This window comes from Xenia sp. Carnegie-2017, unplaced genomic scaffold, assembly GCF_021976095.1.
Source record: "Xenia sp. Carnegie-2017 unplaced genomic scaffold, XeniaSp_v1 HiC_scaffold_2, whole genome shotgun sequence".
Lineage (NCBI taxonomy): Eukaryota > Metazoa > Cnidaria > Anthozoa > Malacalcyonacea > Xeniidae > Xenia > Xenia sp. Carnegie-2017.
In genome coordinates this window covers 1,793,063-1,814,695 of record NW_025813482.1, presented here as the reverse complement: position 1 = coordinate 1,814,695, position 21,633 = coordinate 1,793,063, and the positions used below count along the sequence as shown (strand labels likewise).

Here is a 21,633-nt window from a genome sequence, read left to right as displayed (position 1 = left end):
AACGAGCTTTGCCACTTTAAACAGCATTGGCTAATAATACCATTTAAATTTAGATGTGCAGTCATAATTCTTTACTGAAATATTTGTTTTAGAAACTTTAAGCCAACAACAATTGGTTACAAGAAAGACAACCTAAGAAAACAGTAGTATACGAAGATTTACTCCCATTTTGTAAAACTTGAGTTTTTGGATGAAAGTTTTGCCCCTTTTTCTAGATTTCCACAGATGGCACAAGCACAAACTTCATGAATGAGTTAAAGCTTTTAATCTCTAAATTTTTTCGCGCAGATTTTCCAACTTTCACGACCACTTACACGAGGTTTTTTGTCCTCACAAGTTTTAAGTCATGAAGTCGTTAATACAATGTAGAGCTGAGAATAATTGGAAAATAAATTTAACACTTTTTTTTCTCAATTAATTATTACTGCACTGTATCTATTCATTATATCATAACAAAGAAAATAAATCGCGCATAAATCCATCACTTGCAAGGCTCAGTGTACACCAATAGTTTTCTCTGTACATGATGCACACGAGCAGGAAACCGCTGAGCGAATTTTTACAGTTTTCCTTGTGTTTAGGTAGCACTGTACATCAACAGGAATTGTGACAGATTGTTTTACTTTACAGCAAGCACATTTCATTTCGTAAAATCCATTATTCTCGACAAAGTTTGAAAGGCAGTCTCCACTACAAACTCCTATAAAAACACAAAAAGGAAATCTTCAACAATACCTTAAAATTTCTCTACTTACTTTGATCAAAGCTTTAGCAATATATACAACAGGCTAAACAGTTCTTATGAGAGGGGACGTAAACACAATGCTATTGCCAGTTTGAAAATTTTCCAGTGGCAATACTTTCTTTAGCAATGCAAAGTTAAATCCGATAAATGTTTTTCATTGAAGAGTTCGCAACAATCTTATAGATATTTGAATGCGTTTAAGGAACACCAATCAAAATTTCAAGAACAATTTACATCGCTAAAATTACTTAGATATTATATATAGGGTGGTCTGTGAAAAGTTTTCATGAGTCACATGCGTTATAGCGGTCGTTACAGAATTTACACTATCTTGTAGAGTTGGTAGGTACCAAAAGCCTTCCATTTATATTTAGCTTCAATGATCTCCAGATCTTAATGTGTTAGGTTATCGCTGCTAAGCACTACCTTTAACCATACCGTAACACAAACGCATCACTCTGGATATTAAACTATGACATCAAGTTTACTAATAGACAAGCACACAAAAATAAAGCAGATAATCAGTGATCGCTTCAAAGTCGATTCAGTTTCGACATTATTCAAAGACGTTTAACTTGTTTTGACTAAATAACATTAAGTCATCTCAACATTTCAACCTTTAAAAAGGAAGCTAGCCAGACCATCACTTATTCTTAAGAAAGAAGTTGACAGATATAAATTTCTAGAACTATTACTGAGAGACACAACTGGCTTTGCAGAGCAACACCAGTTTGAATAAGAACTGAAAAATCACAAAGGGAATAACTATCTATCACGATATTTATCATCATTTTTCGGGTGTGATTGGGGATTCCTATTTCCTAAGCTAGTCATTAGTCACTTAGACTATCCCAGCGTTCCCTTAACACTGTTAATTCTATGTATTAAAACAGTAATCTATACCATACATACGTTCTTACCAATTTCAACTGGTTTTCTACTGACACAACCACCAATCTTAACGTTAGATAACGATTTCTTCGTGATTCGACACTTTTCAGAATCTATACATAAATATGAACTTTACGTCATGATCAATAAAATCAATACTTCAACAATACAAATTGAGAAAAAATAGTGAGTGATAAAAATTTCATGTCATTCTAGAAGGAAATAAATTTTTGTAATTTTCATTTTAAACACTATTTTTTGTCTTTCAATAAACGCTGATAAACACCATCTTAGGCCATGGTCGTAATCCAACAAGTTGAATTCTCTAAGACTTAAAACACGGTAGGTATTAATTGTGGCCAAAAACATTGAAGAGCTCATTCAATTTTCCCAATTTTCTGAAACAATCCCAATTTTATTATAAAATACTCTAAAATACTCTTCTAACAAAAAGTTTCCTTGTTTACGTCTTAAGGCTCTTGCAGGCTAGGCACCTTCAACTTACCAAAACCTGATATACAAGCCCGATTCAATAAAGCCACAAGATTTTCCGTCGCATCCTGAAACTTATCGACAATGATCAAATCTTTTGGAGATGATACAAATTGAGACAGTGTTTTTAAGTCTGCCTCACCAATTCCAACGGCAATGACTCTGACTTTATTCTTGTACAACATAGACTTATTAATTTTGGCAAATTGTGTGGCGACCTTTTCTGAGCCATTGCTAAGGACGACAAGGATCTTGGGAACATGAGGACGCATACCAGATTTCACCGTAAACATTGATAAAGCAGCCAAATACATCGCTTCTCCTAATCTTGCACTACCTCCTTTCAATTGAAGACTGTCAATTTGTTTTTGGAAATCTTCTAGTGATTTTGTCTCATTGAATTTACGTGTTAAGACATTGCGAGCTCCATATTGTATAGTACTGACCCTGGTAAACTCTTGTGAAATGTTGAAGTAACTAACTATGTCTTTTACAAATTCTTTTTCTTTCTTAAAGTTTCGCATACTAGCTGTTGAATCAAGTAGAAAACCGATGTCCATTCTCCTGCACGAGGCTGGATATGAAAAAAACAAAAACAAACTGAAGCTTTCTACGTGTGCAATAGAAAAAAAGAATTGAAATAATAAGTTACATGAAAAACACAAGTCACTGACCATCATCATCATGTATATTCACTGATGAAGAATTTCCAAGAATTACACTTGAATTGGATGCAAGAGAAACAATAAATTCTTCTATTGGTTCAACGTTCCCATCATTTATCAAAACGATATCAACAAATTTTGGTCCAGTTTCACCAGGTTGAAAAGTAACTTCTTGAGGAACATTTTCAAAATCATTCTCACCAGCGGATTGTGACTTTGGAATTATTCTACAGAATGAGAAACTAATTATATGTATTGCAAATACATAAAAAGTAATTGAAAATAAAAACAATATTCCTTAATTAACTAAATTAATTTCTACCAGCTAAATAGTTTAATTAAGTAAAGAATGTGAAGTGTAATATTAAAACACAGTTTATGAAACACTATTTGTTATTTTTAAGTGTGAAGGAAGCTCTTAAATGGTATTCATATATATACGTGGTAATATTTTAAAATATTATTATTAAAACATAAAAAACAGAACGTCTTTACTAAGCAAACAGCAAACACGTTCATAAAATATGTAACCATCACAAATGTAAGAGTTTTCTAACCTAACAGAGACTGGTCGAGTGACGTTTCCTTTAGTAACAGATATTCCAACGGCAACAGAATTTTCACTCTCTAATACTTCGTAAACAGGTCGAGTGAATTCAATGACTGGTGGAGCTAAAACAAAGTTATTGAAAATTACAATATTTGTTTCTTCAGTACTTAATACAAAACTTCAAAGAATAAAATTTTTAATTTTAAAGTTCCGTATAGTGTACGTCAAATAAATGATCAATCTTAGTAAGAATAACTTTGTTGTATGCTAGATATTGAAAAATATATTTAATGCTTCATGAAATAGATATTAAATCTTAGTTGATGTGCTTTTAAAATTTTCCTGTTTTCAAAGAAAAAGACTATATTTCTCAAAAGTTGTTTCACTTCCCTCAAATTTCTTATGAATACATGCAGTATAACGTGTAACGCTGCATAAATGATAGAAATCTTAACTAACTCACCATCATCGTCTAATATTTTAACTTTAGAAGAATTTCCTAAAATTAATCTTGAATTTGACGCAAGTGAAACCCTAAATTCTTCGTTTGGTTCATCATGTCTATCATTCACAAGATTAATCTGAACAAGTTTTGGTCCAATTTCACCAGGTTGAAATGTAATTTCTTTATCAATACCAACGAAATCGTCTGTGCTTGCTGTGCCGAAACTAGAGAAGATTCTAAAAAATAAACAACAGTTTGTGTTCATCGATTAAACAGCAAATACGTTGATATTGTTTATAACCATCATAAATATTAGAGTTTGCCAACCTAACAGTGACTGGTCTAGTAACATTTCCATTTGTAACAGATATTCCAACGGCAACAGAATCTTTACTCTCTAATACTTCGTAAACAGGTCGAGTGAATTCAATGACTGGTGGAGCTAAAACAAAGTTATTGAAAATTACAATATTTGTTTCTTCAGTACTTAATACAAAACTTCAAAGAATAAAATTTTAATTTTAAAGTTCCGTATAGTGTACGTCAAATAAATGATCAATCCTAGTAAGAATAACTTTGTTGTATGCTAGATATTGAAAAATATATTTAATGCTTCACGAAATAGATATTAAATCTTAGTTGATGTGCTTTTAAAATTTTCCTGTTTTCAAAGAAAAAGACTATATTTCTCAAAAGTTGTTTCATTTCCCTCCAATTTCTTTTGAATACATGCAGTATAACGTGTAACGTTGCATAAATGACAAAAATCTTAACTAACTCACCATCATCGTCTAATATTTTAACTTTAGAAGAATTTCCTAAAATTACTCTTGAATTTGACGCAAGTGAAACCCTAAATTCTTCGGTTGGTTCATCATGTCTATCATTCACAAGATTAATCTGAACAACTTTTGGTCCAATTTCACCAGGTTGAAATGTAATTTCTTTATCAATACCAACGAAATCGTCTGTGCTTGCTGTGCCGAAACTAGAGAAGATTCTAAAAAATAAACAACAGTTTGTGTTCATAGATTAAACAGCAAAGACGATGATATTGTTTATAACCATCATAAATATTAGAGTTTGCCAACCTAACAGTGACTGGTCTAGTAACATTTCCATTTGTAACAGATATTCCAACGGCAACAGAATCTTTACTCTCTAATACTTCGTAAACAGGTCGAGTGAATTCAATGACTGGTGGAGCTAAAACAAAGTTATTGAAAATTACAATATTTGTTTCTTCAGTACTTAATACAAAACTTCAAAGAATAAAATTTTTAATTTTAAAGTTCCGTATAGTGTACGTCAAATAAATGATCAATCCTAGTAAGAATAACTTTGTTGTATGCTAGATATTGAAAAATATATTTAATGCTTCACGAAATAGATATTAAATCTTAGTTGATGTGCTTTTAAAATTTTCCTGTTTTCAAAGAAAAAGACTATATTTCTCAAAAGTTGTTTCATTTCCCTCCAATTTCTTTTGAATACATGCAGTATAACGTGTAACGCTGCATAAATGATAAAAATCTTAACTAACTCACCATCATCGTCTAATATTTTAACTTTAGAAGAATTTCCTAAAATTACTCTTGAATTTGACGCAAGTGAAACCCTAAATTCTTCGGTTGGTTCATCATGTCTATCATTCACAAGATTAATCTGAACAACTTTTGGTCCAATTTCACCAGGTTGAAATGTAATTTCTTTATCAATACCAACGAAATCGTCTGTGCTTGCTGTGCCGAAACTAGAGAAGATTCTAAAAAATAGACAACAGTTTGTGTTCATAGATTAAACAGCAAAGACGATGATATTGTTTATAACCATCATAAATATTAGAGTTTGCCAACCTAACAGTGACTGGTCTAGTAACATTTCCATTTGTAACAGATATTCCAACGGCAACAGAATCTTTACTCTCTAATACTTCGTAAACAGGTCGAGTGAATTCAATGACTGGTGGAGCTAAAACAAAGTTATTGAAAATTACAATATTTGTTTCTTCAGTACTTAATACAAAACTTCAAAGAATAAAATTTTTAATTTTAAAGTTCCGTATAGTGTACGTCAAATAAATGATCAATCCTAGTAAGAATAACTTTGTTGTATGCTAGATATTGAAAAATATATTTAATGCTTCACGAAATAGATATTAGATCTTAGTTGATGTGCTTTTAAAATTTTCCTGTTTTCAAAGAAAAGACTATATTTCTCAAAAGTTGTTTCATTTCCTCCAATTTCTTTTGAATACATGCAGTATAACGTGTAACGTTGCATAAATGACAAAAATCTTAACTAACTCACCATCATCGTCTAATATTTTAACTTTAGAAGAATTTCCTAAAATTACTCTTGAATTTGACGAAGTGAAACCCTAAATTCTTCGGTTGGTTCATCATGTCTATCATTCACAAGATTAATCTGAACAACTTTTGGTCCAATTTCACCAGGTTGAAATGTAATTTCTTTATCAATACCAACGAAATCGTCTGTGCTTGCTGTGCCGAAACTAGAGAAGATTCTAAAAAATAGACAACAGTTTGTGTTCATAGATTAAACAGCAAAGACGATGATATTGTTTATAACCATCATAAATATTAGAGTTTGCCAACCTAACAGTGACTGGTCTAGTAACATTTCCATTTGTAACAGATATTCCAACGGCAACAGAATCTTTACTCTCTAATACTTCGTAAACAGGTCGAGTGAATTCAATGACTGGTGGAGCTAAAACAAAGTTATTGAAAATTACAATATTTGTTTCTTCAGTACTTAATACAAAACTTCAAAGAATAAAATTTTTAATTTTAAAGTTCCGTATAGTGTACGTCAAATAAATGATCAATCCTAGTAAGAATAACTTTGTTGTATGCTAGATATTGAAAAATATATTTAATGCTTCACGAAATAGATATTAGATCTTAGTTGATGTGCTTTTAAAATTTTCCTGTTTTCAAAGAAAAGACTATATTTCTCAAAAGTTGTTTCATTTCCTCCAATTTCTTTTGAATACATGCAGTATAACGTGTAACGTTGCATAAATGATAAAAATCTTAACTAACTCACCATCATCGTCTAATATTTTAACTTTAGAAGAATTTCCTAAAATTACTCTTGAATTTGACGCAAGTGAAACCCTAAATTCTTCGGTTGGTTCATCATGTCTATCATTCACAAGATTAATCTGAACAACTTTTGGTCCAATTTCACCAGGTTGAAATGTAATTTCTTTATCAATACCAACGAAATCGTCTGTGCTTGCTGTGCCGAAACTAGAGAAGATTCTAAAAAATAGACAACAGTTTGTGTTCATAGATTAAACAGCAAAGACGATGATATTGTTTATAACCATCATAAATATTAGAGTTTGCCAACCTAACAGTGACTGGTCTAGTAACATTTCCATTTGTAACAGATATTCCAACGGCAACAGAATCTTTACTCTCTAATACTTCGTAAACAGGTCGAGTGAATTCAATGACTGGTGGAGCTAAAACAAAGTTATTGAAAATTACAATATTTGTTTCTTCAGTACTTAATACAAAACTTCAAAGAATAAAATTTTTAATTTTAAAGTTCCGTATAGTGTACGTCAAATAAATGATCAATCCTAGTAAGAATAACTTTGTTGTATGCTAGATATTGAAAAATATATTTAATGCTTCACGAAATACATATTAGATCTTAGTTGATGTGCTTTTAAAATTTTCCTGTTTTCAAAGAAAAAGACTATATTTCTCAAAAGTTGTTTCATTTCCCTCCAATTTCTTTTGAATACATGCAGTATAACGTGTAACGTTGCATAAATGACAAAAATCTTAACTAACTCACCATCATCGTCTAATATTTTAACTTTAGAAGAATTTCCTAAAATTACTCTTGAATTTGACGCAAGTGAAACCCTAAATTCTTCGGTTGGTTCATCATGTCTATCATTCACAAGATTAATCTGAACAACTTTTGGTCCAATTTCACCAGGTTGAAATGTAATTTCTTTATCAATACCAACGAAATCGTCTGTGCTTGCTGTGCCGAAACTAGAGAAGATTCTAAAAAATAGACAACAGTTTGTGTTCATAGATTAAACAGCAAAGACGATGATATTGTTTATAACCATCATAAATATTAGAGTTTGCCAACCTAACAGTGACTGGTCTAGTAACATTTCCATTTGTAACAGATATTCCAACGGCAACAGAATCTTTACTCTCTAATACTTCGTAAACAGGTCGAGTGAATTCAATGACTGGTGGAGCTAAAACAAAGTTATTGAAAATTACAATATTTGTTTCTTCAGTACTTAATACAAAACTTCAAAGAATAAAATTTTTAATTTTAAAGTTCCGTATAGTGTACGTCAAATAAATGATCAATCCTAGTAAGAATAACTTTGTTGTATGCTAGATATTGAAAATATATTTAATGCTTCACGAAATACATATTAGATTTTAGTTGATGTGCTTTTAAAATTTTCCTGTTTTCAAAGAAAAGACTATATTTCTCAAAAGTTGTTTCATTTCCTCCAATTTCTTTTGAATACATGCAGTATAACGTGTAACGTTGCATAAATGACAAAAATCTTAACTAACTCACCATCATCGTCTAATATTTTAACTTTAGAAGAATTTCCTAAAATTACTCTTGAATTTGACGAAAGTGAAACCCTAAATTCTTCGGTTGGTTCATCATGTCTATCATTCACAAGATTAATCTGAACAACTTTTGGTCCAATTTCACCAGGTTGAAATGTAATTTCTTTATCAATACCAACGAAATCGTCTGTGCTTGCTGTGCCGAAACTAGAGAAGATTCTAAAAAATAGACAACAGTTTGTGTTCATAGATTAAACAGCAAAGACGATGATATTGTTTATAACCATCATAAATATTAGAGTTTGCCAACCTAACAGTGACTGGTCTAGTAACATTTCCATTTGTAACAGATATTCCAACGGCAACAGAATCTTTACTCTCTAATACTTCGTAAACAGGTCGAGTGAATTCAATGACTGGTGGAGCTAAAACAAAGTTATTGAAAATTACAATATTTGTTTCTTCAGTACTTAATACAAAACTTCAAAGAATAAAATTTTTAATTTTAAAGTTCCGTATAGTGTACGTCAAATAAATGATCAATCCTAGTAAGAATAACTTTGTTGTATGCTAGATATTGAAAAATATATTTAATGCTTCACGAAATAGATATTAGATCTTTAGTTGATGTGCTTTTAAAATTTTCCTGTTTTCAAAGAAAAGACTATATTTCTCAAAAGTTGTTTCATTTCCTTCCAATTTCTTTTGAATACATGCAGTATAACGTGTAACGTTGCATAAATGATAAAAATCTTAACTAACTCACCATCATCGTCTAATATTTTAACTTTAGAAGAATTTCCTAAAATTACTCTTGAATTTGACGAAAGTGAAACCCTAAATTCTTCGGTTGGTTCATCATGTCTATCATTCACAAGATTAATCTGAACAACTTTTGGTCCAATTTCACCAGGTTGAAATGTAATTTCTTTATCAATACCAACGAAATCGTCTGTGCTTGCTGTGCCGAAACTAGAGAAGATTCTAAAAAATAGACAACAGTTTGTGTTCATAGATTAAACAGCAAAGACGATGATATTGTTTATAACCATCATAAATATTAGAGTTTGCCAACCTAACAGTGACTGGTCTAGTAACATTTCCATTTGTAACAGATATTCCAACGGCAACAGAATCTTTACTCTCTAATACTTCGTAAACAGGTCGAGTGAATTCAATGACTGGTGGAGCTAAAACAAAGTTATTGAAAATTACAATATTTGTTTCTTCAGTACTTAATACAAAACTTCAAAGAATAAAATTTTTAATTTTAAAGTTCCGTATAGTGTACGTCAAATAAATGATCAATCCTAGTAAGAATAACTTTGTTGTATGCTAGATATTGAAAATATATTTAATGCTTCACGAAATACATATTAGATTTTAGTTGATGTGCTTTTAAAATTTTCCTGTTTTCAAAGAAAAGACTATATTTCTCAAAAGTTGTTTCATTTCCTCCAATTTCTTTTGAATACATGCAGTATAACGTGTAACGTTGCATAAATGACAAAAATCTTAACTAACTCACCATCATCGTCTAATATTTTAACTTTAGAAGAATTTCCTAAAATTACTCTTGAATTTGACGAAAGTGAAACCCTAAATTCTTCGGTTGGTTCATCATGTCTATCATTCACAAGATTAATCTGAACAACTTTTGGTCCAATTTCACCAGGTTGAAATGTAATTTCTTTATCAATACCAACGAAATCGTCTGTGCTTGCTGTGCCGAAACTAGAGAAGATTCTAAAAAATAGACAACAGTTTGTGTTCATAGATTAAACAGCAAAGACGATGATATTGTTTATAACCATCATAAATATTAGAGTTTGCCAACCTAACAGTGACTGGTCTAGTAACATTTCCATTTGTAACAGATATTCCAACGGCAACAGAATCTTTACTCTCTAATACTTCGTAAACAGGTCGAGTGAATTCAATGACTGGTGGAGCTAAAACAAAGTTATTGAAAATTACAATATTTGTTTCTTCAGTACTTAATACAAAACTTCAAAGAATAAAATTTTTAATTTTAAAGTTCCGTATAGTGTACGTCAAATAAATGATCAATCCTAGTAAGAATAACTTTGTTGTATGCTAGATATTGAAAATATATTTAATGCTTCACGAAATACATATTAGATCTTAGTTGATGTGCTTTTAAAATTTTCCTGTTTTCAAAGAAAAGACTATATTTCTCAAAAGTTGTTTCATTTCCTCCAATTTCTTTTGAATACATGCAGTATAACGTGTAACGTTGCATAAATGATAAAAATCTTAACTAACTCACCATCATCGTCTAATATTTTAACTTTAGAAGAATTTCCTAAAATTACTCTTGAATTTGACGCAAGTGAAACCCTAAATTCTTCGGTTGGTTCATCATGTCTATCATTCACAAGATTAATCTGAACAACTTTTGGTCCAATTTCACCAGGTTGAAATGTAATTTCTTTATCAATACCAACGAAATCGTCTGTGCTTGCTGTGCCGAAACTAGAGAAGATTCTAAAAAATAGACAACAGTTTGTGTTCATAGATTAAACAGCAAAGACGATGATATTGTTTATAACCATCATAAATATTAGAGTTTGCCAACCTAACAGTGACTGGTCTAGTAACATTTCCATTTGTAACAGATATTCCAACGGCAACAGAATCTTTACTCTCTAATACTTCGTAAACAGGTCGAGTGAATTCAATGACTGGTGGAGCTAAAACAAAGTTATTGAAAATTACAATATTTGTTTCTTCAGTACTTAATACAAAACTTCAAAGAATAAAATTTTTAATTTTAAAGTTCCGTATAGTGTACGTCAAATAAATGATCAATCCTAGTAAGAATAACTTTGTTGTATGCTAGATATTGAAAAATATATTTAATGCTTCACGAAATAGATATTAGATCTTAGTTGATGTGCTTTTAAAATTTTCCTGTTTTCAAAGAAAAAGACTATATTTCTCAAAAGTTGTTTCATTTCCCTCCAATTTCTTTTGAATACATGCAGTATAACGTGTAACGTTGCATAAATGACAAAAATCTTAACTAACTCACCATCATCGTCTAATATTTTAACTTGAGAAGAATTTCCTAAAATTACTCTTGAATTTGACGCAAGTGAAACCCTAAATTCTTCGGTTGGTTCATCATGTCTATCATTCACAAGATTAATCTGAACAACTTTTGGTCCAATTTCACCAGGTTGAAATGTAATTTCTTTATCAATACCAACGAAATCGTCTGTGCTTGCTGTGCCGAAACTAGAGAAGATTCTAAAAAATAGACAACAGTTTGTGTTCATAGATTAAACAGCAAAGACGATGATATTGTTTATAACCATCATAAATATTAGAGTTTGCCAACCTAACAGTGACTGGTCTAGTAACATTTCCATTTGTAACAGATATTCCAACGGCAACAGAATCTTTACTCTCTAATACTTCGTAAACAGGTCGAGTGAATTCAATGACTGGTGGAGCTAAAACAAAGTTATTGAAAATTACAATATTTGTTTCTTCAGTACTTAATACAAAACTTCAAAGAATAAAATTTTTAATTTTAAAGTTCCGTATAGTGTATAAATAAATGATCAATCCTAGTAAGAATAACTTTGTTGTATGCTAGATATTGAAAATATATTTAATGCTTCACGAAATACATATTAAATCTTAGTTGATGTGCTTTTAAAATTTTCCTGTTTTCAAAGAAAAAGACTATATTTCTCAAAAGTTGTTTCATTTCCTTTCCAATTTCTCTTGAATACATGCAGTATAACGTGTAACGTTGCATAAATGACAAAAATCTTAACTAACTCACCATCATCGTCTAATATTTTAACTTTAGAAGAATTTCCTAAAATTACTCTTGAATTTGACGCAAGTGAAACCCTAAATTCTTCGGTTGGTTCATCATGTCTATCATTCACAAGATTAATCTGAACAACTTTTGGTCCAATTTCACCAGGTTGAAATGTAATTTCTTTATCAATACCAACGAAATCGTCTGTGCTTGCTGTGCCGAAACTAGATTCTAAAAATAGACAACAGTTTGTGTTCATAGATTAAACAGCAAAGACGATGATATTGTTTATAACCATCATAAATATTAGAGTTTGCCAACCTAACAGTGACTGGTCTAGTAACATTTCCATTTGTAACAGATATTCCAACGGCAACAGAATCTTTACTCTCTAATACTTCGTAAACAGGTCGAGTGAATTCAATGACTGGTGGAGCTAAAACAAAGTTATTGAAAATTACAATATTTGTTTCTTCAGTACTTAATACAAAACTTCAAAGAATAAAATTTTTAATTTTAAAGTTCCGTATAGTGTACGTCAAATAAATGATCAATCCTAGTAAGAATAACTTTGTTGTATGCTAGATATTGAAAAATATATTTAATGCTTCACGAAATACATATTAGATTTTAGTTGATGTGCTTTTAAAATTTTCCTGTTTTCAAAGAAAAAGACTATATTTCTCAAAAGTTGTTTCATTTCCTTTCCAATTTCTCTTGAATACATGCAGTATAACGTGTAACGTTGCATAAATGACAAAAATCTTAACTAACTCACCATCATCGTCTAATATTTTAACTTGAGAAGAATTTCCTAAAATTACTCTTGAATTTGACGAAAGTGAAACCCTAAATTCTTCGGTTGGTTCATCATGTCTATCATTCACAAGATTAATCTGAACAACTTTTGGTCCAATTTCACCAGGTTGAAATGTAATTTCTTTATCAATACCAACGAAATCGTCTGTGCTTGCTGTGCCGAAACTAGAGAAGATTCTAAAAAATAGACAACAGTTTGTGTTCATAGATTAAACAGCAAAGACGATGATATTGTTTATAACCATCATAAATATTAGAGTTTGCCAACCTAACAGTGACTGGTCTAGTAACATTTCCATTTGTAACAGATATTCCAACGGCAACAGAATCTTTACTCTCTAATACTTCGTAAACAGGTCGAGTGAATTCAATGACTGGTGGAGCTAAAACAAAGTTATTGAAAATTACAATATTTGTTTCTTCAGTACTTAATACAAAACTTCAAAGAATAAAATTTTAATTTTAAAGTTCCGTATAGTGTACGTCAAATAAATGATCAATCCTAGTAAGAATAACTTTGTTGTATGCTAGATATTGAAAAATATATTTAATGCTTCACGAAATACATATTAGATTTTAGTTGATGTGCTTTTAAAATTTTCCTGTTTTCAAAGAAAAGACTATATTTCTCAAAAGTTGTTTCATTTCCTTCCAATTTCTTTTGAATACATGCATGCAGTATAACGTGTAACGTTGCATAAATGACAAAAATCTTAACTAACTCACCATCATCGTCTAATATTTTAACTTTAGAAGAATTTCCTAAAATTACTCTTGAATTTGACGAAAGTGAAACCCTAAATTCTTCGGTTGGTTCATCATGTCTATCATTCACAAGATTAATCTGAACAACTTTTGGTCCAATTTCACCAGGTTGAAATGTAATTTCTTTATCAATACCAACGAAATCGTCTGTGCTTGCTGTGCCGAAACTAGAGAAGATTCTAAAAAATAGACAACAGTTTGTGTTCATAGATTAAACAGCAAAGACGATGATATTGTTTATAACCATCATAAATATTAGAGTTTGCCAACCTAACAGTGACTGGTCTAGTAACATTTCCATTTGTAACAGATATTCCAACGGCAACAGAATCTTTACTCTCTAATACTTCGTAAACAGGTCGAGTGAATTCAATGACTGGTGGAGCTAAAACAAAGTTATTGAAAATTACAATATTTGTTTCTTCAGTACTTAATACAAAACTTCAAAGAATAAAATTTTTAATTTTAAAGTTCCGTATAGTGTACGTCAAATAAATGATCAATCCTAGTAAGAATAACTTTGTTGTATGCTAGATATTGAAAAATATATTTAATGCTTCACGAAATACATATTAGATTTTAGTTGATGTGCTTTTAAAATTTTCCTGTTTTCAAAGAAAAAGACTATATTTCTCAAAAGTTGTTTCATTTCCTTTCCAATTTCTTGAATACATGCAGTATAACGTGTAACGTTGCATAAATGACAAAAATCTTAACTAACTCACCATCATCGTCTAATATTTTAACTTTAGAAGAATTTCCTAAAATTACTCTTGAATTTGACGAAAGTGAAACCCTAAATTCTTCGGTTGGTTCATCATGTCTATCATTCACAAGATTAATCTGAACAACTTTTGGTCCAATTTCACCAGGTTGAAATGTAATTTCTTTATCAATACCAACGAAATCGTCTGTGCTTGCTGTGCCGAAACTAGAGAAGATTCTAAAAAATAGACAACAGTTTGTGTTCATAGATTAAACAGCAAAGACGATGATATTGTTTATAACCATCATAAATATTAGAGTTTGCCAACCTAACAGTGACTGGTCTAGTAACATTTCCATTTGTAACAGATATTCCAACGGCAACAGAATCTTTACTCTCTAATACTTCGTAAACAGGTCGAGTGAATTCAATGACTGGTGGAGCTAAAACAAAGTTATTGAAAATTACAATATTTGTTTCTTCAGTACTTAATACAAAACTTCAAAGAATAAAATTTTTAATTTTAAAGTTCCGTATAGTGTACGTCAAATAAATGATCAATCCTAGTAAGAATAACTTTGTTGTATGCTAGATATTGAAAAATATATTTAATGCTTCACGAAATACATATTAGATTTTAGTTGATGTGCTTTTAAAATTTTCCTGTTTTCAAAGAAAAAGACTATATTTCTCAAAAGTTGTTTCATTTCCTCCAATTTCTTTTGAATACATGCAGTATAACGTGTAACGTTGCATAAATGATAAAAATCTTAACTAACTCACCATCATCGTCTAATATTTTAACTTTAGAAGAATTTCCTAAAATTACTCTTGAATTTGACGCAAGTGAAACCCTAAATTCTTCGGTTGGTTCATCATGTCTATCATTCACAAGATTAATCTGAACAACTTTTGGTCCAATTTCACCAGGTTGAAATGTAATTTCTTTATCAATACCAACGAAATCGTCTGTGCTTGCTGTGCCGAAACTAGAGAAGATTCTAAAAAATAGACAACAGTTTGTGTTCATAGATTAAACAGCAAAGACGATGATATTGTTTATAACCATCATAAATATTAGAGTTTGCCAACCTAACAGTGACTGGTCTAGTAACATTTCCATTTGTAACAGATATTCCAACGGCAACAGAATCTTTACTCTCTAATATTTCGTAAACAGGTCGAGTGAATTCAATGACTGGTGGAGCTAAAACAAAGTTATTGAAAATTACAATATTTGTTTCTTCAGTACTTAATACAAAACTTCAAAGAATAAAATTTTTAATTTTAAAGTTCCGTATAGTGTACGTCAAATAAATGATCAATCCTAGTAAGAATAACTTTGTTGTATGCTAGATATTGAAAAATATATTTAATGCTTCACGAAATAGATATTAGATCTTAGTTGATGTGCTTTTAAAATTTTCCTGTTTTCAAAGAAAAAGACTATATTTCTCAAAAGTTGTTTCATTTCCCTCCAATTTCTTTTGAATACATGCAGTATAACGTGTAACGTTGCATAAATGACAAAAATCTTAACTAACTCACCATCATCGTCTAATATTTTAACTTGAGAAGAATTTCCTAAAATTACTCTTGAATTTGACGAAAGTGAAACCCTAAATTCTTCGGTTGGTTCATCATGTCTATCATTCACAAGATTAATCTGAACAACTTTTGGTCCAATTTCACCAGGTTGAAATGTAATTTCTTTATCAATACCAACGAAATCGTCTGTGCTTGCTGTGCCGAAACTAGAGAAGATTCTAAAAAATAGACAACAGTTTGTGTTCATAGATTAAACAGCAAAGACGATGATATTGTTTATAACCATCATAAATATTAGAGTTTGCCAACCTAACAGTGACTGGTCTAGTAACATTTCCATTTGTAACAGATATTCCAACGGCAACAGAATCTTTACTCTCTAATACTTCGTAAACAGGTCGAGTGAATTCAATGACTGGTGGAGCTAAAACAAAGTTATTGAAAATTACAATATTTGTTTCTTCAGTACTTAATACAAAACTTCAAAGAATAAAATTTTTAATTTTAAAGTTCCGTCAAATAAATGATCAATCCTAGTAAGAATAACTTTGTTGTATGCTAGATATTAAAAAATATATTTAATGCTTCATGAAATAGATATTAAATCTTAGTTGATGTGCTTTTAAAATTTTCCTGTTTTCAAAGAAAAAGACTATATTTCTCAAAAGTTGTTTCATTTCCCTCCAATTTCTTTTGAATACATGCAGTATAACGTGTAACGTTGCATAAATGACAAAAATCTTAACTAACTCACCATCATCGTCTAATATTTTAACTTTAGAAGAATTTCCTAAAATTACTCTTGAATTTGACGCAAGTGAAACCCTAAATTCTTCGGTTGGTTCATCATGTCTATCATTCACAAGATTAATCTGAACAACTTTTGGTCCAATTTCACCAGGTTGAAATGTAATTTCTTTATCAATACCAACGAAATCGTCTGTGCTTGCTGTGCCGAAACTAGAGAAGATTCTAAAAAATAGACAACAGTTTGTGTTCATAGATTAAACAGCAAAGACGATGATATTGTTTATAACCATCATAAATATTAGAGTTTGCCAACCTAACAGTGACTGGTCTAGTAACATTTCCATTTGTAACAGATATTCCAACGGCAACAGAATCTTTACTCTCTAATACTTCGTAAACAGGTCGAGTGAATTCAATGACTGGTGGAGCTAAAACAAAGTTATTGAAAATTACAATATTTGTTTCTTCAGTACTTAATACAAAACTTCAAAGAATAAAATTTTTTTTTTATAGTATCAAATAAATGATCAATCCTAGTAAGAATAACTTTGTTGTATGCTAGATATTGAAAAATATATTTAATGCTTCACGAAATAGATATTAGATCTTAGTTGATGTGCTTTTAAAATTTTCCTGTTTTCAAAGAAAAGACTATATTTCTCAAAAGTTGTTTCATTTCCTCCAATTTCTTTTGAATACATGCAGTATAACGTGTAACGTTGCATAAATGACAAAATCTTAACTAACTCACCATCATCGTCTAATATTTTAACTTTAGAAGAATTTCCTAAAATTACTCTTGAATTTGACGCAAGTGAAACCCTAAATTCTTCGGTTGGTTCATCATGTCTATCATTCACAAGATTAATCTGAACAACTTTTGGTCCAATTTCACCAGGTTGAAATGTAATTTCTTTATCAATACCAACGAAATCGTCTGTGCTTGCTGTGCCGAAACTAGAGAAGATTCTAAAAAATAGACAACAGTTTGTGTTCATAGATTAAACAGCAAAGACGATGATATTGTTTATAACCATCATAAATATTAGAGTTTGCCAACCTAACAGTGACTGGTCTAGTAACATTTCCATTTGTAACAGATATTCCAACGGCAACAGAATCTTTACTCTCTAATACTTCGTAAACAGGTCGAGTGAATTCAATGACTGGTGGAGCTAAAACAAAGTTATTGAAAATTACAATATTTGTTTCTTCAGTACTTAATACAAAACTTCAAAGAATAAAATTTTTAATTTTAAAGTTCCGTATAGTGTACGTCAAATAAATGATCAATCCTAGTAAGAATAACTTTGTTGTATGCTAGATATTGAAAAATATATTTAATGCTTCACGAAATAGATATTAGATTTTAGTTGATGTGCTTTTAAAATTTTCCTGTTTTCAAAGAAAAGACTATATTTCTCAAAAGTTGTTTCATTTCCTCCAATTTCTCTTGAATACATGCAGTATAACGTGTAACGTTGCATAAATGATAAAAATCTTAACTAACTCACCATCATCGTCTAATATTTTAACTTTAGAAGAATTTCCTAAAATTACTCTTGAATTTGACGAAAGTGAAACCCTAAATTCTTCGGTTGGTTCATCATGTCTATCATTCACAAGATTAATCTGAACAACTTTTGGTCCAATTTCACCAGGTTGAAATGTAATTTCTTTATCAATACCAACGAAATCGTCTGTGCTTGCTGTGCCGAAACTAGAGAAGATTCTAAAAAATAGACAACAGTTTGTGTTCATAGATTAAACAGCAAAGACGATGATATTGTTTATAACCATCATAAATATTAGAGTTTGCCAACCTAACAGTGACTGGTCTAGTAACATTTCCATTTGTAACAGATATTCCAACGGCAACAGAATCTTTACTCTCTAATACTTCGTAAACAGGTCGAGTGAATTCAATGACTGGTGGAGCTAAAACAAAGTTATTGAAAATTACAATATTTGTTTCTTCAGTACTTAATACAAAACTTCAAAGAATAAAATTTTTAATTTTAAAGTTCCGTATAGTGTACGTCAAATAAATGATCAATCCTAGTAAGAATAACTTTGTTGTATGCTAGATATTGAAAAATATATTTAATGCTTCACGAAATACATATTAGATTTTAGTTGATGTGCTTTTAAAATTTTCCTGTTTTCAAAGAAAAGACTATATTTCTCAAAAGTTGTTTCATTTCCTCCAATTTCTTTGAATACATGCATGCAGTAACGTGTAACGTTGCATAAATGACAAAAATCTTAACTAACTCACCATCATCGTCTAATATTTTAACTTTAGAAGAATTTCCTAAAATTACTCTTGAATTTGACGAAAGTGAAACCCTAAATTCTTCGGTTGGTTCATCATGTCTATCATTCACAAGATTAATCTGAACAACTTTTGGTCCAATTTCACCAGGTTGAAATGTAATTTCTTTATCAATACCAACGAAATCGTCTGTGCTTGCTGTGCCGAAACTAGAGAAGATTCTAAAAAATAGACAACAGTTTGTGTTCATAGATTAAACAGCAAAGACGATGATATTGTTTATAACCATCATAAATATTAGAGTTTGCCAACCTAACAGTGACTGGTCTAGTAACATTTCCATTTGTAACAGATATTCCAACGGCAACAGAATCTTTACTCTCTAATACTTCGTAAACAGGTCGAGTGAATTCAATGACTGGTGGAGCTAAAACAAAGTTATTGAAAATTACAATATTTGTTTCTTCAGTACTTAATACAAAACTTCAAAGAATAAAATTTTTAATTTTAAAGTTCCGTATAGTGTACGTCAAATAAATGATCAATCCTAGTAAGAATAACTTTGTTGTATGCTAGATATTGAAAAATATATTTAATGCTTCACGAAATAGATATTAGATCTTAGATGATGTGCTTTTAAAATTTTCCTGTTTTCAAAGAAAAAGACTATATTTCTCAAAAGTTGTTTCATTTCCTTTTCTTTGAATACATGCAGTATAACGTGTAACGCTGCATAAATGATAAAAATCTTAACTAACTCACCATCATCGTCTAATATTTTAACTTTAGAAGAATTTCCTAAAATTACTCTTGAATTTGACGCAAGTGAAACCCTAAATTCTTCGGTTGGTTCATCATGTCTATCATTCACAAGATTAATCTGAACAACTTTTGGTCCAATTTCACCAGGTTGAAATGTAATTTCTTTATCAATACCAACGAAATCGTCTGTGCTTGCTGTGCCGAAACTAGAGAAGATTCTAAAAAATAGACAACAGTTTGTGTTCATAGATTAAACAGCAAAGACGATGATATTGTTTATAACCATCATAAATATTAGAGTTTGCCAACCTAACAGTGACTGGTCTAGTAACATTTCCATTTGTAACAGATATTCCAACGGCAACAGAATCTTTACTCTCTAATACTTCGTAAACAGGTCGAGTGAATTCAATGACTGGTGGAGCTAAAACAAAGTTATTGAAAATTACAATATTTGTTTCTTCAGTACTTAATACAAAACTTCAAAGAATAAAATTTTTAATTTTAAAGTTCCGTATAGTGTACGTCAAATAAATGATCAATCCTAGTAAGAATAACTTTGTTGTATGCTAGATATTGAAAAATATATTTAATGCTTCACGAAATAGATATTAGATCTTAGTTGATGTGCTTTTAAAATTTTCCTGTTTTCAAAGAAAAGACTATATTTCTCAAAAGTTGTTTCATTTCCTCCAATTTCTTTTGAATACATGCAGTATAACGTGTAACGTTGCATAAATGATAAAAATCTTAACTAACTCACCATCATCGTCTAATATTTTAACTTTAGAAGAATTTCCTAAAATTACTCTTGAATTTGACGCAAGTGAAACCCTAAATTCTTCGGTTGGTTCATCATGTCTATCATTCACAAGATTAATCTGAACAACTTTTGGTCCAATTTCACCAGGTTGAAATGTAATTTCTTTATCAATACCAACGAAATCGTCTGTGCTTGCTGTGCCGAAACTAGAGAAGATTCTAAAAAATAGACAACAGTTTGTGTTCATAGATTAAACAGCAAAGACGATGATATTGTTTATAACCATCATAAATATTAGAGTTTGCCAACCTAACAGTGACTGGTCTAGTAACATTTCCATTTGTAACAGATATTCCAACGGCAACAGAATCTTTACTCTCTAATACTTCGTAAACAGGTCGAGTGAATTCAATGACTGGTGGAGCTAAAACAAAGTTATTGAAAATTACAATATTTGTTTCTTCAGTACTTAATACAAAACTTCAAAGAATAAAATTTTTAATTTTAAAGTTCCGTATAGTGTACGTCAAATAAATGATCAATCCTAGTAAGAATAACTTTGTTGTATGCTAGATATTGAAAAATATATTTAATGCTTCACGAAATAGATATTAGATCTTAGTTGATGTGCTTTTAAAATTTTCCTGTTTTCAAAGAAAAGACTATATTTCTCAAAAGTTGTTTCATTTCCTCCAATTTCTTTTGAATACATGCAGTATAACGTGTAACGTTGCATAAATGACAAAAATCTTAACTAACTCACCATCATCGTCTAATATTTTAACTTTAGAAGAATTTCCTAAAATTACTCTTGAATTTGACGCAAGTGAAACCCTAAATTCTTCGGTTGGTTCATCATGTCTATCATTCACAAGATTAATCTGAACAACTTTTGGTCCAATTTCACCAGGTTGAAATGTAATTTCTTTATCAATACCAACGAAATCGTCTGTGCTTGCTGTGCCGAAACTAGAGAAGATTCTAAAAAATAGACAACAGTTTGTGTTCATAGATTAAACAGCAAAGACGATGATATTGTTTATAACCATCATAAATATTA

At 30.4% G+C, this 21,633-nt stretch overlaps 2 protein-coding genes across 3 annotated transcripts in view; both read right to left on the bottom strand.

Annotated features, from left to right (window-relative positions):
- LOC124440444 overlaps positions 1–15,598 on the bottom strand; it is a 59,494-nt gene extending 43,896 nt beyond the window's left edge. The window contains exons 1-33 of the mRNA XM_046990840.1: positions 15,591–15,598; positions 15,259–15,476; positions 14,804–14,918; positions 14,495–14,712; positions 14,040–14,154; positions 13,731–13,948; positions 13,273–13,387; positions 12,964–13,181; positions 12,481–12,621; positions 12,204–12,416; positions 11,751–11,865; positions 11,442–11,659; positions 10,986–11,100; positions 10,677–10,894; positions 10,224–10,338; positions 9,915–10,132; positions 9,462–9,576; positions 9,153–9,370; positions 8,697–8,811; positions 8,388–8,605; positions 7,935–8,049; positions 7,626–7,843; positions 7,170–7,284; positions 6,861–7,078; positions 6,407–6,521; positions 6,225–6,315; positions 6,099–6,168; positions 5,645–5,759; positions 5,336–5,553; positions 4,880–4,994; positions 4,571–4,788; positions 4,116–4,230; positions 3,900–4,024 (exon numbers count right to left, since the gene is read on the bottom strand). Coding sequence (XP_046846796.1) covers positions 3,900–4,024; positions 4,116–4,230; positions 4,571–4,788; positions 4,880–4,994; positions 5,336–5,553; positions 5,645–5,759; positions 6,099–6,168; positions 6,225–6,315; positions 6,407–6,521; positions 6,861–7,078; positions 7,170–7,284; positions 7,626–7,843; positions 7,935–8,049; positions 8,388–8,605; positions 8,697–8,811; positions 9,153–9,370; positions 9,462–9,576; positions 9,915–10,132; positions 10,224–10,338; positions 10,677–10,894; positions 10,986–11,100; positions 11,442–11,659; positions 11,751–11,865; positions 12,204–12,416; positions 12,481–12,621; positions 12,964–13,181; positions 13,273–13,387; positions 13,731–13,948; positions 14,040–14,154; positions 14,495–14,712; positions 14,804–14,918; positions 15,259–15,476; positions 15,591–15,598 — 5,092 coding nt within the window. The remainder of the gene's footprint in view (positions 1–3,899; positions 4,025–4,115; positions 4,231–4,570; positions 4,789–4,879; positions 4,995–5,335; positions 5,554–5,644; positions 5,760–6,098; positions 6,169–6,224; positions 6,316–6,406; positions 6,522–6,860; positions 7,079–7,169; positions 7,285–7,625; positions 7,844–7,934; positions 8,050–8,387; positions 8,606–8,696; positions 8,812–9,152; positions 9,371–9,461; positions 9,577–9,914; positions 10,133–10,223; positions 10,339–10,676; positions 10,895–10,985; positions 11,101–11,441; positions 11,660–11,750; positions 11,866–12,203; positions 12,417–12,480; positions 12,622–12,963; positions 13,182–13,272; positions 13,388–13,730; positions 13,949–14,039; positions 14,155–14,494; positions 14,713–14,803; positions 14,919–15,258; positions 15,477–15,590) is intronic.
- Positions 15,599–15,768: 170 nt separating this feature from the next.
- The window catches only part of LOC124440254, a 40,654-nt gene continuing 34,789 nt past the window's right edge, over positions 15,769–21,633 (bottom strand). Inside the window, exons 80-94 of one of the 2 annotated variants that reach the window (XM_046990565.1) lie at positions 21,337–21,554; positions 20,883–20,997; positions 20,574–20,791; positions 20,120–20,234; positions 19,811–20,028; positions 19,361–19,475; positions 19,052–19,269; positions 18,597–18,711; positions 18,288–18,505; positions 17,834–17,948; positions 17,525–17,742; positions 17,087–17,201; positions 16,778–16,995; positions 16,333–16,447; positions 15,769–16,241 (exon numbers count right to left, since the gene is read on the bottom strand). In XM_046990565.1, coding sequence (XP_046846521.1) covers positions 15,848–16,241; positions 16,333–16,447; positions 16,778–16,995; positions 17,087–17,201; positions 17,525–17,742; positions 17,834–17,948; positions 18,288–18,505; positions 18,597–18,711; positions 19,052–19,269; positions 19,361–19,475; positions 19,811–20,028; positions 20,120–20,234; positions 20,574–20,791; positions 20,883–20,997; positions 21,337–21,554 — 2,725 coding nt within the window. In that variant the 3' untranslated portion in view covers positions 15,769–15,847. Of the gene's footprint in view, positions 16,242–16,332; positions 16,448–16,586; positions 16,725–16,777; positions 16,996–17,086; positions 17,202–17,524; positions 17,743–17,833; positions 17,949–18,287; positions 18,506–18,596; positions 18,712–19,051; positions 19,270–19,360; positions 19,476–19,757; positions 20,029–20,119; positions 20,235–20,573; positions 20,792–20,882; positions 20,998–21,336; positions 21,555–21,633 lie in introns of those variants that run through there. The other variant, XM_046990566.1, reaches the window with a different exon arrangement.